The 14,831-nt window shown below is 42.0% G+C and overlaps 1 protein-coding gene across 6 annotated transcripts in view; it reads left to right on the top strand.

Moving 5' to 3' along the window:
- The window catches only part of prdm10 (PR domain containing 10), a 169,851-nt gene extending 165,290 nt beyond the window's left edge, over positions 1-4,561 (top strand). For all 6 annotated transcript variants that reach the window (XM_072238496.1, XM_072238494.1, XM_072238490.1 and 3 more), the window contains 2 exons: positions 1,526-1,626; positions 3,578-4,561. In XM_072238496.1, the coding sequence (XP_072094597.1) occupies positions 1,526-1,626; positions 3,578-3,751 (275 nt within the window). In that variant the 3' untranslated portion in view covers positions 3,752-4,561. The remainder of the gene's footprint in view (positions 1-1,525; positions 1,627-3,577) is intronic.
- Positions 4,562-14,831: the final 10,270 nt, after the last annotated feature.

Genomic DNA, 14,831 nt, shown 5'->3' with positions numbered 1-14,831 from the left:
AACCTGGTGGTGTGGAACTTAAGGCTCCTGTGCTTCCTTCCTAATGGCAGCAGTGAAAAAAGAGCATGGCCTGGATGATGGCAATGATAGATGCTACTTTCTTGTGAGTGCTCCAATAGTGGGGAGGGCTTTACTTGAGATGAACTAGGCCATATCCACTACTTTCTGTCAGCTTTTCTGTTCAAGGGCATTGGTGTTTCTATACCAGACGGTATACTCCCCACCATGCATCTATAGATATTTGTTGAAGTTTTAGATGTCATGCTGAATCTTTGCAAACTTCTAAGAAAGTAGAGATGCTTTTAAATAAGAGTGACCCTATTTAAAGTTGTCAGAGGAAGTTTTCAAATGTTATGACCTTGGCTCATCTACTGAGACCCTTATCCATGTCTTTCTTATCTCTTCACTGATTCATTATCCCTGTTATTATCCTAATGTTTTCCTCGTCATCCTCTCATTTTTAAACCTCTTTGAACTTGGCTACATTCCTGGGGCAATATCCAAACTTCCATCTGTAGTTCCTGTGTTCTCTGACCTGATTCAGCAATGTGTGAATTTTAAAATTATCACTACTTTGTGTTCAAGTCCAAACTAGTTTTCTGTGGTTTCTTCCATGACTTTGCCCTATTTCTGTGGCTGCTTTAAGCTTGTGATCCTCTGAATCTGTGTTCTACATTCTGGCCTGTTGTGTCTTCTGGCTTGCACTAGGTAGCCCTTCCTTCACCTGTTTATCTGTGATCCCCAGTTTAGTGGGGAAATTTAGTCATTAAGGTCTCTCTGTCACTCTACAATGAAGACAAGCTTTTCACTGTTTGATACTTGTGACAATAATAAACCAATTCCAGATGCAGAAATATGACGGACAGGGGGGTCTCCATGTACAAAGATCGCTGAAGGCGGCAGTAGATAAGCTAGTGAAGAGGGTGGAGCACAAAAGCAAGGAGGCTAAGGTACAACTGGTAGATATCAATTTTTTTCACAGTGGTAGTATTGTGTAAGAGGTTTTGGGTTTAAACTGAGGAGCAAGATTTAGGGGGGATGTGAGGAAGATTCTTTCTCCCTCCCCCACCCCCCCTTCAGCGTTTTTGCAATTAGAAATGTACTGCCTGAGAAGGTAGTTAAAGTAGTCACTCGCACATTTTAATTAGTATCTGGATGAGCATTTGAATCATATGGTTATAGTCTATCATTGGATTAGTACAGACAGATACTTGATGGTCAGTATGGACATGGTGGGCTGAAGGGTCTGTTTTGCTGCTAAATGGGTCTCTATTACATCTCTTTTAAGTATTTCATAAAACTGATCTTTCTAACCAAACTTTTTGTCATTTGTTCTAATATTGCTTTTTTGCTACAATGTCAAATTTTGCTTGGTATCATTTTTGATTGGGGTCTTGGTCTGTTTTACCATGCCAAAGGTATTGTAAGTTTATGAATGTTTGTTGCTGTTTCTAGGACTGCTGGCTGAGCATTCACATACAGTTTAAATTTACAGTGAAAATCTCCATTTCTCTTTGTGCTGCAGCTTCTGAGATTCAGATGATGACCATTCCGCAGACTCAGTACGTTATTGCAGAGGCTCCTGTGGCCACAGTGAACAGTGGCCAGATGAAGGCAGTGACACAGGTAAGTTGAATCACAAACAAGAGAAAATCTGTAGATGCTGGAAATCCAAGAAACAGACACCAAATGCTAGAGGAACTCAAGCAGGTCAGGCAACATCTATGGAAATGAGTAAACAGTCGACGTTTTGGGCTGAGACCCCTCTTCTACAGTTCTGATGAAGGTTTCTTGGCCCAATACATCGACCATTTACTCTTTTCCATAGATGGACACAGGTAAGTGTTTATTTCAACTTGAGCTTCTGGTGGTGTTGACATGCTTTTCCTTACATTTGAAAGCACCTAAAGACATACAGTAGGGGAACAGGCCCTTCAGCCCAACTGGTTCATGATACCCATCAAAGTTAGTCCCAATTGCCTATATTTGTTCCATATCCCTTATATCCTATCCCTGTACCTGTCCAAGTTCCTCTTGCAGTCTACCTGCCTCAATCACTTCCTCCAGCAACTTGTTCCATGTACTGATCACCATCTGTGTGAAACAATTGCCCCTCAGGTTCATATTGGATCTCCCCCCTCTCATCTTAAACCTTTCCCTCTAATTCAGATAAGGACTGTATGCATTTACACTAGGAACATGCACAAAGTGCTGGACGAACTCAGCAGGTCAGGCAACATCAATGGAGAGAAATAAAGAGTTGACGTTTCAGACTAACGAGCAGAGATTTCCACAGTACCTCAATACCTCAGTTTCACCAAGGCCTACATGATGACAGAAAGACACTCAAATCCTCCTTAATCCCTGTCTGTTATCTGCCTGTTGGTTTTGAAGTACACCCACATCTCTTGAGAATATTGATATTACCTGATCTTCATTTAAAAAAAAATACTTTTGTCTTTGAGGTTAATGTGGAATGACCTTGTATTTTCCACATTATATTTATATGCCATATTCTGACCTCTTTGTTCAGCTTGTCTGTAGTTCCTTGAAGCTTCTTTACACCTTTTTGTATATGATAGCACCTATTTTCTGTCATCAATAAACTTGGAAATATGATAAATTGATGACCTAGGATTAGGTATAGCTGAGCTCCAAATACTGATTCTTACTAGTATAACAGCCTGCCAAGCTGAGAAGGATCTACTGATTCCCATTCTTTGTTTTTTGTGTCCCCAATTCCCTTGGCTCCAACCTTGTTGACCAAATTCCTGTGAGGGATTTTATCAGAACCATGTTTGTGTTCCCCCTTAAATATTATACTAATCACATTCTCAAAGAACTCGTAGAGTTCCCTTTCACTTTTTTATTAAATAGTAAGATTGATTGCCCAGAGAAACAGTTCCTGAATCTACAGGAGTGTTTACTATCTCTACTGTCCTTTTTCCTAAATTCAGAAACATATTTTCGACAATCTAGTAAACACATTTTATCTCTGGTACTGTAATCTGAGAATTTTTTTATTGTGGTTGCTGTTGCTCATGTGTTCCCTTATTGTTTCTGCTCTGGTTCATTACCCATTACTTGAACCAGTAACAAATTCTGTCCTGTTTGGCTTTTCGTAAATGCAGATTAAAAAGGAGGTTTTTAATACATTATATTAATTTCATACCCTTACCACTCTAACTTAATTTTTAGTTAATTGAAATCCCCAAGGACTACTATTTCCATAATTTGTCCCCCTATTCCCCTTTCTCCTCTGAGGTGGTCAGTTAACCATACCTATGAGGATAATTGGTCCTTTTCAACTGCCATTATGTTTTCCCTGTTTTCTAGTTCTGATATACCTACTGTATTCAGGATCAACTTGAACATCAAGTAGTCTGGGAAGTTGTTCAGAAAGAGCATGTGGTTTGGAAACAGTTAAGAGTGATGAGAAGTTTGGGCTTTGGAATACTTAAGAGGAGGATATTTTGGTTCACACAGGACTGGATGTTCTAACAGGACCAGTGTGCTAACATTTAGAACTTCATGACAAATAAACAATCTTTGACACACCTTTTCTTCCTCCCCCCAGACACATTATGTGATATCAGAAGGACAGACCGAGATGGACTTGAAGCAGAATTCAAGACTTGATGTTCCTCAGACACAGACAGACACATCCCTACAGCAGCAGAATGCACAATTCATCATTACCTCAACGGCTAATGGGAATGGAACTACTGAGGTGCCAATCACAAAGCCCTAGCAATTACTTGCTGGGCACTGTTCCTCTCCAAATTCATACCAACTCCACTTGGAGTGGAATTGCAACTTGTGGCATGCATTTTATAAAAGGAAAGTGAGAGAGCAGAGACTTAGATTCACAGCTTTTCCCTCCACAAATCTGTCCCTTCCCTCATCACCTACCCTTCTGGATGAAGTATTAGAGCAAAGTGCAGGATATCAAAAAAACTGTGGTTGCTACTGATTGTCCAAACTCAGTGAAATGGAGCTCATTACCTCATTGTGTATGAGTTGGACCTTGTTTTTAGAGAAATGATTGAGGAAACTGAAAGAAGTAAGGTGGGAGATGAACTTACCAGCTCTGTTCACAAACCCTCACCACCAGTAATTCAAATTGCCTTTTGACCAAGGAAGCTGCGTGTCAACAACCCACCAAGGGAGACTGTGCCCCAGATGAACTCTGGTGTAATTCAGGAGCTTAAAGCTGAGGACATGGTATTATTATTCAAAGGTCCACTAAAGTTGCAGAGATGGAGACAGTGGGCTGGATTCTAAGTGACTAAAGTTAGTGTGAGCTTGTAAGATGAATCAGCAGGAAAAATCATTGTTGAACTTGTGCCATTTCCCAGGCTGAGACACTTGCCTCCTTCTGTGGGTCATGTTGTTTTCTAGGTCTGTTTCCCCAGAACTCCACTGGGATGAGTGTGGTCTGGCCAGCTTGAACCTGAAGCAAATATAGCAAACACACACACAGACCAGAGTATACAAGGGTGTAGAGGTGTATTCTCTTCACTCGTTATACAGACCAAAATATTAAAGTTTTAATGAATAAGATTTTAATGCTTATTATTTAAAATATAATGTTAATTACAAACTTCTGTGACTGTATAATTAGAGAAGCTCTGTTCTAAAAGTGTTTAAAGATCAATAAAAATATAAATGTGGATTCTGTGACTCTGCTCTTCACTCCAGCACGTATCCTAGTCCAGTGATTGCCACTTACCTCCAACACCCCTGTGTGGAAGGAGCCAGGATACTGCAGAGAGAAGGGCAGAGACACAGATCCAAAGTATCCTGGCTCCTTAAATTACAGTGATTTTAAATGTAATTTCAACCTGCAGAATACTCCTGCATGTCACCTAACTTTTCTTTTGCTGATGCTGTGATTTCCTGAAAATGAAGGTTGGTTCTCTTCTAGTATGAAATATTGCAGGATGAGTTGGGATGGTCTTTCAAGTAAATGGGCACCTTCTTGGCTGAAATTCTGCTGAGAGTAGTAAGGGCCCAAAACTTAACAGTATTTAAATTTATTGTTATTCATAACATGCTCGTAAATAATTCAGTTCCTGAGTTCCCTACCCTCACGTTTGGGTGAACTGGCACCAATATGCCCTGTAAGTGTGCATGCACTCTGGCTTTAGCAACTGGACATTCCAAACCTCAGCACTTATGCCAGTGTTAATGTAGCAAAGTATTGCCTCAGACCTGTAAAATTTATTCAGCTATCAGAACATTTATTTGGCAAAAAGCTGTATATAACAGAATGTTACATAATTGCATATTTATTAATGTGGAAAGAGTTGCAAAGATTTTGAATACTATATCACTTCAAAAAAAAATTGACAAACTCCTAGTGTTGTCTTGATGGAAGGATCTGATCTGCAGCCATGTTTAACATCTCATGACTTGTCATCGGATTTGGAGGAACAACATAAAACCAATTGGCAATGTTTGTTGTTGTTGTGTAGACCTGACAATGGAGTCTACCCTTTGCATTGTCACAAGACAATGCACATGTTAGATTTCAACAACTTTCACTGGAACATTTTAAAGAGGTCTTTTAGAGTCTGCTTTTTGATCCACAAAAATATATCAAACTAACAACAGAGGTTGGGAGAGTTGAGCAAAAGTTTGACCAATGGAATGAGTTTCACGGAGGAGACCATGAAATTGAGAATTGGGGATATAAAATTCTAATGTGGAGCAAAAATAGAGCTTTCCGCACAGTGGCCAAGTGTGCGGAAAAGGAAGGGGCAGTGTAACATACAAGAGATGGGAAATGGAGCCTCAAAGCCTTCCCAGGCTGAACAAGAAACTAGAACAGAAAGGCAAGTTGTCAATTATTAATCCTGATTTTGACAAGCAGTGAACATCTGAGGATGGAGTTTCTGGCAGAGCGGTATTTGTGATTTTGAGATAAGTTGGAGTTGGGGGTCAAAATAGGAAGCTGGCCAGGTTTCAGTGCCAAATAAGCTAAAGTAATGGAGATGGCCAGGAAATGGCAAACAGGACCATACAGACCTGAATTAGTGGCAAGGAAGAAATTAATACTGACAGATGACCACTGTATGACCAAATAATTTTTTTAAAAGCTGAAATCTTATATAAAAACAAAAAATGGTAAATGCTCAGCAGGTCGGGCAGGTTTCACTCAGTGGAGAGCAAAACAAGGTTAACAGCTTATGAGAAAATGGGAGTGGGAGCAGGAGCAATGAAGACATGAGATTGCAGATAAGACCATAAGAGGAGTGTGGTTAGGCCATTCAGCCCATCAAGTCTACACTGTTCCATCATGGCTGATTTATTATCCTCTGAACCCTATTCTCCTCATAACTTTAGATGCCCTTACTAATCAAGAACCTATCAACCTCCGCTTTAAATATAACTAATGGCTTGGCCTCCACAGCTGTATGTGGCAATAAATTCCACAAATTCACTACTGCCTGGCTAAAGAAATTCCTTATCTCTGTTTTGAAGGGATATCCTTGTATTCTGAGGCTGTGCCTTCTGATCCTAGATTCCCCTGCTATAGGAAACCTCCTGTCCACATTTTTTCTATTTAGGTCTTTCAAAATTCGATAGATTTCAATGAGCTCCCGCCTCATTCTTCAAAACTCCGTGAGCATAGGCCCAGAGCCATCAAACTCTCCTCATACATTAACCCTTTCATTCCTGGGATCATTGTCTTGAACCTCCTCTGAACCCTCTCCAATGCCAGCACATCCTTTCTTATTTAGGGGACCCAAAACTGCTCACAATACTCCATGTTTTCTGACCAATGCCTTATAAAGCCTCATCATTACATCCTTGCTCTTATATTGTAGTTATCTCAAAATCAATGCTTGCATTGTATTTATCTTTCTTACCACTGACTCAACCTGCAAGTTAACCTGTAGGGATTCCTACACGAGAACTCAAGTCCCTTTGCAAATCTGATTTCTGGATTTCCTCCTCATTTAGAAAGTATTCTAGACCTTTATTCCTTTTACCAAGGTGCATGACCATACATTTCCCTACACTGTGTCCCATGTGCCACCACTTTGCCCATTATCCTAATTTGTCTAAGTCCGTCAGACTCCCAGCTTCTTCAACACTATCTGCCTCTCCACCTATCTTTATAACATTCATGAACTTGGCCATAAAATCATTAATTCTGTCATCCAAATCATTGACCTATAACGTGAAAAGAAGTGGTCCTGTTGGGGTATATTTTTGAGATACAATATAGCAAATGTTAACCTTCAGCAATCAGCCTTCAGATCTGAATATGGTTTACAGATTAAATTTAAAATGCAGTTCAGGTGGGAAATGCTGCTTGGAACAGGAAACATCCAATTGAAATGTCTACATGTACATTAAGTTGTATTCAGTCAGTGTTGATTGCATTCATTGTCATAGTCATACTTTACTGAACGAAAACGAATTTCCCCCGGGATCAATAAAGTATGACTATGAATGCAATCAACACTGACTGAATACAACTCAGAGACCACAGTAATTAAACTCTTTTGTTTTGGGTGTGTTGTTGGGAAGATCCAGGCATTTGAAAATTTACATGCAACTCGAAGCATTATGAGGTCTTTGAAACTATAGAAATTGTCCTGTTACCTTTGTTCTTTAACATATAAAAATGTGCTGTAATATTGGGCTGGGACTCTATCTTAATCTATCTCTCTCTGTCCCTGTCTGTATCTCTCTCATGATTCCAAAGGCTGCCAGCTTGTGTGTGTCCAAAATAAAATCTTTTATGACTTTTATATCTACCAGCTGTGTCTCTTGTGACTTTGTTCACAGTTACATTTGGGGGTTTGCTCGGGATGCCTTCATGATCCATTGTGTGGTTAGCGATCTCAGCAGTATAAGTTGGTAAGTATTTTTTTAAATTAGCACTCACACTTGGATCTGTGACTATGGAATCATGAGGTATCACGAACATGGTGGAGAGCTGAACTAGTAGATATAAAAGTAGTGTGGTGTGTATGTGCGTACATGTGTGTTTATGTAAGAGATAGACATCTTTGGATAATTTGAGACAGGACCACTACACCATTTGTGAAGGGTGGTTACTGTCCATTCGGGTCGCCAGTGGGGTGTGTGCATACTCGTTCAGGGAACTGTATAGTAGCAGGCATGTGCGTGTGTGTGTCTGCGTGTTTTAAGAATACATCTGTAACCTTGGTGTAACAGTTAAATGCAAAGGGATACAATGGGCATTATGAGTTCAGACACGTGGTAAATTGCAGAGTACGTACTCCGGTTTTAAGTATGTACTGTTTAATTTTTATCCATTGTTTATATTTTGCATAATGTGGGAATTAGTGTGAAGATATTTGAGGGAGAGGTTATATCTAGATATATCTGTTGGGTTGACACCTTTTGACATCAGGCAATGTCAGGTCAGGAAACCTGATGACCCGAGCTAGCCCTTGATCCTGATTACAACTATCCATAAGCCCTTCACTCCCAAAGAAAAGCAGAGCATTTTGTCAGAATTGCCCTCACTTAAAGTCGCCTGCGGGAATGCAGAATTCTGGTGAAAGCTCAAGGAAATGATTGAAATTCATCAGACGCACGCCAAAGATATATATGTGTTGGTTAAAAACAAAGTGCCCAAGGAATATGTGGGACAGTATGGTCCAGGGGTGTGGCATGGTACATGGGCAACTACAGGGAACTCCAGCAATGAAGAGAGGTATTGCTTCCTTAAGGGGGAAGTGAGAGTAACTGGAAAACGATCAGGTCAGTGACTCACAGAGATGATGAATCTCTCTGAATTATGCAGAATATAAATATGGAGTGTATAAGGAGTATTCAGGTTTCAGTAATTTAGGGAGGGATGACCCAGTCAATCTGAAAATGCTGAAGGGAGGCCTGAGCCCAACCCACCAGGTAGCTTTAGATTTGAGGACGGTGGCAGAATTGACCTACCCCGTGATAGTATCATCGACCACAGAGAAAGACCGGAGGAAGGGGAGGAGAAGTCGTAAAGTGGTTGTAGTGGATGTACTGCCGTGACATCACAGAGGATATGCTTCATGTGCCAGCAGCCGGGGCAGGTAGCAAGGATCTGCTGGAACACACGTGGAAGGGTAAAAGAGATGAAGAAATTTGTTACAGCTGTGACCTCTCATGCCATGGTTGGAGGCAGGGTCCTGAAAAAAGTGCGAGAGTCACTCACCAAAGCAGGCAGAGTCTACAGCAGCACCCTCTCTTTCTGACTTGACTACTGACCAGATTATAGAGCCAGTGATGTCAGACAAGTGGTTGACAGCAGCCTGTACTACCAGTGGTGGTCATCCATGGATGTATAGATAAGGGAGACGGCAATGTGAAATGTTAGTGGATATGGGGTCATCAGTATCGATAGCTGATCTACCTTTGCCCATGACTGGAGAGGTGCTGGAGGTGAAACAATGAGGGTAGAGAGAAATCAGCCCCAGGAACTTGAGATTGAGGGAGTGCAGCTTCCTGTGGATTGTTTGGTGTGGCCAAGCAATGAAGGTTCTATCCTGGGGATTGACACACTGAGTAAGGCAGGTGCTATCATTGACTCAGGAAAAGGAGAAATAACATGGGCAAGACTGTGTGACCTACAGAGAGACAGCAGCCCCAGGCAGGGAGGGGAAACAGGGTAATGTGTGGGAATAATGTCAGGAGGTCCCAAGGGGAGGGGCCAAGCACAGTCAGGAGCTGTAGAAGTAGTGCAGCTGCCTGAGGAGGTAGCACGATTGAAGTAAAGGCTCACCGGAAAGGGGATAGTTGGGAATGAGCGGGCAGACATCAGTGTGAAGAGGGCAGCACAAGAACAAGAAGTAACAGAAATTACAAGTGTCCAGGAAGAAACTACAGATGCTAATTTAGGACTGCGTGAATATGTGAAGGACCACTGTAAACAGGGTAAGACATTGAGGGATCGAGAAAAAAGAGCAGCAACATATTGCTCAGAGAGAGCCAAGGGAGAGAAGATACTCCTCCCACAACCAGAGGTGACCATGGTAAGGGAGCTGGCTGTTAAGACAGGTTTCGTTCCCAGGTGGATAGAACCACAGGTGGTGCTCCAGATGAATGACGCCTGTGTTGGTGTTCAGTCCCAGTGAGGCAGCCGGTGGAAACACTGGGCTCAGGTTAAACCGTATGACCCAACTTCTTGTCAGGCAGAGCAAGAGATCAAGTGTACCCAGTAGCAGTGTCGTTACAGGGAACCCAAGTGATGAACACCAACCGGTTGCATCAGACCTGACCACACCTGATGAAAGCAGATCCACAGCAAAAGCTTCAGACACCGAGACAGTGCGACAGACAGCAAGCCGTGAACAACGTTTTAAAGCATAATGGTAATTGTACTCTATAATGAAGGCTGGTTGCTGAAGGTAGGTGACTAGCTGTATAGCTCAGAACAGAAAAACGTTGGGTAAATAGATGGGAAGGGATTACAGTTCCAGCAGAGACATCAGGTTCCACAACTTTGATGGCATAGCAGACTGAAAAAGAGAAGAAACCCCAGTCAGAATGGGAAGTGAATACAAATGAGCTGAGTCCTTCCAATGGTTGGGCTAGCAAACAACTGGACAGTCCAGACTGGGATGAGGCTCTTGCAGTCATTCAAATAAAGGCCACCCCAACCCATGCTGTACATCGACAAGAGGCTCTGAGAGACTGGTTGTCAAGATTCTGACAATCCTCTATCACGACGCGGAGTGTGAATTGTTGCCCATGAGCCTGATACATTTACCTTGCTGGTGCCCCTGACTAGACAGTAACCACTGATGGGCACTGATGAGTTTTTGCTATCAGAGAATAAGGGGTGAAGATAAGAACATGATTAAACTACAATTGGCCAGCAGGAAAGGAGGCAACAGGTATATGAATGACAAAGCTGCATTTTAAAGATGGTGGTCAAATTTTAAGAACAATCTTTACTTGGAGCCTTGTGAGTCGCCATTAGGGATGATAGCATAGATGAACCCACAATATAACATACACATTGGGTTAGGATAGGTAATTGAGTAAGTGGGTGTCTGAAGTACAAGACAATTTTTTCTGCCCACTTTAATTAGATCCTCCTTTGAGTTTAGCCTTTCCTGGAACAAAGTAATTTGTGTCCAAGAGGGTCAAGAGGATGGATTGTTAGGCCGTATTTTGGAGATGCAATATAGCAAATGTTAACCTTTAGCAACCAGCCTTCAGACCTGAATATGGATTGTACAATAAATCTAAACTGCAGCTTAGTTACGAGATGCAGCTCGGAACAGGAAACATCCAATTGACTTGAGATGTCTGGATATGCACGGATGCAATCAACGCCCCATTGCATAAATATGACTGAGACCACAGTAATTAAACTCTTTTTGGGTGTGTTGTTGGGAAGCTCCAAGCATTTGAAAATTTACATGCAACTCAAGAGAAGCATTATGAGGACATTGTAACCATAGAAATTGTGTTGTTATCTTTATTCTTTAACATATAAAAATGTGCTGTAATATTGAGTCAGGGAGTCTCTCTCTTTCTCTCGTGAATCCAAAGGCTTGCCAGCTTGTGTGTGTCCTAAATAAAGTCTATCATGACTTTTATATCTACTAGCTGCGTCTCTCTGGTAACTTTATTCACAGTTACAACAGTCCCAACACTGACCCCTGCAGAACACAATTTTGGTTCACTAGCAGCCAACCAAAAAAAGGCCCCTTTTTTTTCCCTACTCTGCCTCCTGCTAGTCAGCCAATCTTTTATCCATGCAGGTATCTTTCCTATAACACAATGAGCTCCTCTCTTGTTTAGCAGCCTCATGTGCAGCACCTTGTTAAAGGCCTTCTGAATATCCAAATAAACAATGTCCATCCACATCTATTTTTGCCTATTATTTTCTCAAAAAAATTCCAACATACTTGTCAGGAAAGATTTTCTCTTAAGAATCAAGCTTAATATCACCGGCATATGTTGTGAAATTTGTTGTTGTGCGGCACGAGTACAATAAAAACTGTGAATTACAGTAAGAAGTGTAATAAAAAAAATGCTGAGGTACTTGCTGTTCATGGGTTTATTGTACATTCGGAAATCTGATGGCAGAGGGGAAGAAGCTGTTCCTTGAAGCCATACTGATTTCAGCCTATTTTATCACGTGCCTCCAAGTACCCGAAACCTCATCCTTAATAATGGTCTCCAGCATTTTCCTCAACCACTGAAGTCATAGTTTCTTGCATCTTGCCTCCCTCCCTTCTTAGAGTGGAGCGATATTTGCAATTTTTCAGTCCTCTGGAACCATTCCAGAATTTAGTGATTCTTGAAAGATCACCACAGATACCTCCACAATCTCTTCAGCCACCTCCTTCAGAACCCTGGGTGTAGTCCGTCTGGTGGTGGAGGGAGGGATGGTGAGAGTGTGACAATTTATTGTGGATGATGGAATCTGATGGGAAAGGAAGGTCCAAATAAGGGAGGTAGGAACAGTGGAAGGATGGAAGGGAACAGGATGCAGTGGGAGGTGTGTGTGGGTGCTGGGCAGATGAAGTAACTGGAGGAGGGGAAAGAAACAACCCCCAACAAGAGTGGTGCTGATGTGGTCTGGTGGACTGACTTCTACCTTGTAGATGCCAGATGGCAACTCTTGAATATTACCTCTACCTGGCCTGTGATCCCAGCAATGAGTGTCAGGTGATTGTCTCCCACAGCATCACAGACTTCCTCCCTTCTGGAGCAACATACGATCTGCTGGAAGAACTCAGCAGGTCAACTAACATCGGTGGGAGGAAAAATATTTCAGGTTGAAACCCAGCATTGGTGTTTAACAAAGTGCTTTAACAAACTGTATTTCTACCTGGTCCCATCGACCTCCTCCTGGACCATAGCCCTCCCATCCATGTACTTATCTAAACTTCTCTTAAATGTTGAAATTGAACTCAGCTGAGTGAAGAAATTCCCCTTAAACACTTCACCTTTCACCTTTAACCCATGACCACCAGTTCTAGCCTCACCCAATTTCAGGGGAGAAAGCCTGCTTGCATTTGCCCTATCTATACCTCTCATAATTTTGTATGCATCATCCCCTTTCTACTTTCCACAGGGATGACTTCGTGATTTCTAAGTTCACTTATCCCTCCACCTTCCGAGGCATTTCCCCTGTAACTATCAGAGGTGTAGCATCTGTCTCTATGACTCCGCTTTCACTCCCATCTAGGTCGTAAACTGTCCTTCCAGATGAGACAGATATTCACATGCACTTCCTCCAACCTTGTCTACTTCATTCACTTCTCCCGACGTGACCTTTCCTACATCAGTGAGACCATTATTAAGGGTAAGGGTGGTGAACTGAGAGCATGGGACTATGATGTTGTGGCTATTACACAACTGTTGTGTTCAAATATGTCAGGAACTGATTAACATAAATTGCTGGTTGTTGGGAACAGAGTTAAACCTCAATGCTTTAAGGGGCAAAGAAAGGATAGTTTACCTATCAAGTACCGTGCTAATAAGAATGCATGGATGCCATTTTGTAAGCATTCTACAAATTCCTTCTCTTGGGATCCAGCAGCGACCCAATTATCCCAGTCTACCGGCATATTGAAGTCCCACATGACCACTGTAACACTGCCTTTCTCATATGCATAATTTGTGGGCATGCAATGTAAATGACAGAAGCATAGCAACACTTGCAGATTGCCCCCAGCAAAGTTGTTGATGCAAATGACACATTTCACCAGATGTTCTGATGTACGTAACATATAAAGCTAATCCTTAAGACCTTTTTCTTTTCTATCTCCTGGTGTAATTTGTACCCTACATCCTGCCTTCTACTTGGAGGCCTACATATGTCTCCCATCAGGATTTTTTAAAATTATCATTTTCATAACTCTGTGATCTTCTTTCAGCCATAACTCTATGGTGCCCACAATGTCATACTTGCCAATTTCTAACTGCATTACAAGATCATCTACCTTATTTCATGTACTTCATGCATTCAAATATAACACCTTCAGTCCTGTATTCACTACCTCTTCTCAAGTGTGCTCATGTTGCCTGAAGTTAAATTCTTATTAATTTCTAAACTGCCTTATTCTGTTGTTTTTTTTCATTATGGCGATTTCAGTAACTTCTCCTGTGTTCTCCTTTCCTCTAATGTTATCCTTATTTTTCCTAGCTATTTAGTTTAAAGCCCTATTGACAGCCCTAGTCATGTGATTCACCAGGACCCTGGGCAAAACGTGGTTCAGATCGAGCCAGTCCCATTCGAACTGTGCCCTCTTTTCCCAATGTCCCACGAATTCAAATTCACATCTCCCACCCACACCGATCTCTAAGCTACACATTTTAGTGTTGAGAACGAAGCGCTGATTGGCTGCAAGAAGCCAAGGAACAGAGATGTTGCTGTTGGTGCCTCTGAGTGTCCGGATGATGGGTGGTGAGATGTGACAGAAGTTTCACTCGGGGCAGGACACCTAGCAGCTGAGCCTCCAATCTAATGGCATGAACATCGACTTCTCTAACTTCCGCTAATGCCCCACCTCCCCCTTGTTACCCCATCTGTTATTTATTTTTATACACCTTTTTCTCCCTCTGTCCCTCTGAATATACCCCTTGCCCATCCTCTGGGTTCCCTCCCCCTTTTCTTTCTCCCTAGGCCTCCTGTCCCATGATCCTCTCATATCCCTTTTGCCAATCACCTGTCCAGCTCTTGGCTCCATCCCTCCCCCTCCTCCTATCATTTTGGATCTCCCCCTCCCACTCCCACTTTCAAATCCCTTACTCACTCTTCCTTCAGTTAGTCCTGACAAAGGGTCTCGGCCTGAAACGTCGACTGCACCTCTTCCTACAGATGCTGCCTGGCCTGT

Source organism: Mobula birostris, chromosome 20, assembly GCF_030028105.1.
Source record: "Mobula birostris isolate sMobBir1 chromosome 20, sMobBir1.hap1, whole genome shotgun sequence".
NCBI lineage: Eukaryota > Metazoa > Chordata > Chondrichthyes > Myliobatiformes > Myliobatidae > Mobula > Mobula birostris.
The sequence above is the reverse complement of the archived record's forward strand: the minus strand, read 5'-3'. Positions and strand labels throughout refer to the sequence as shown.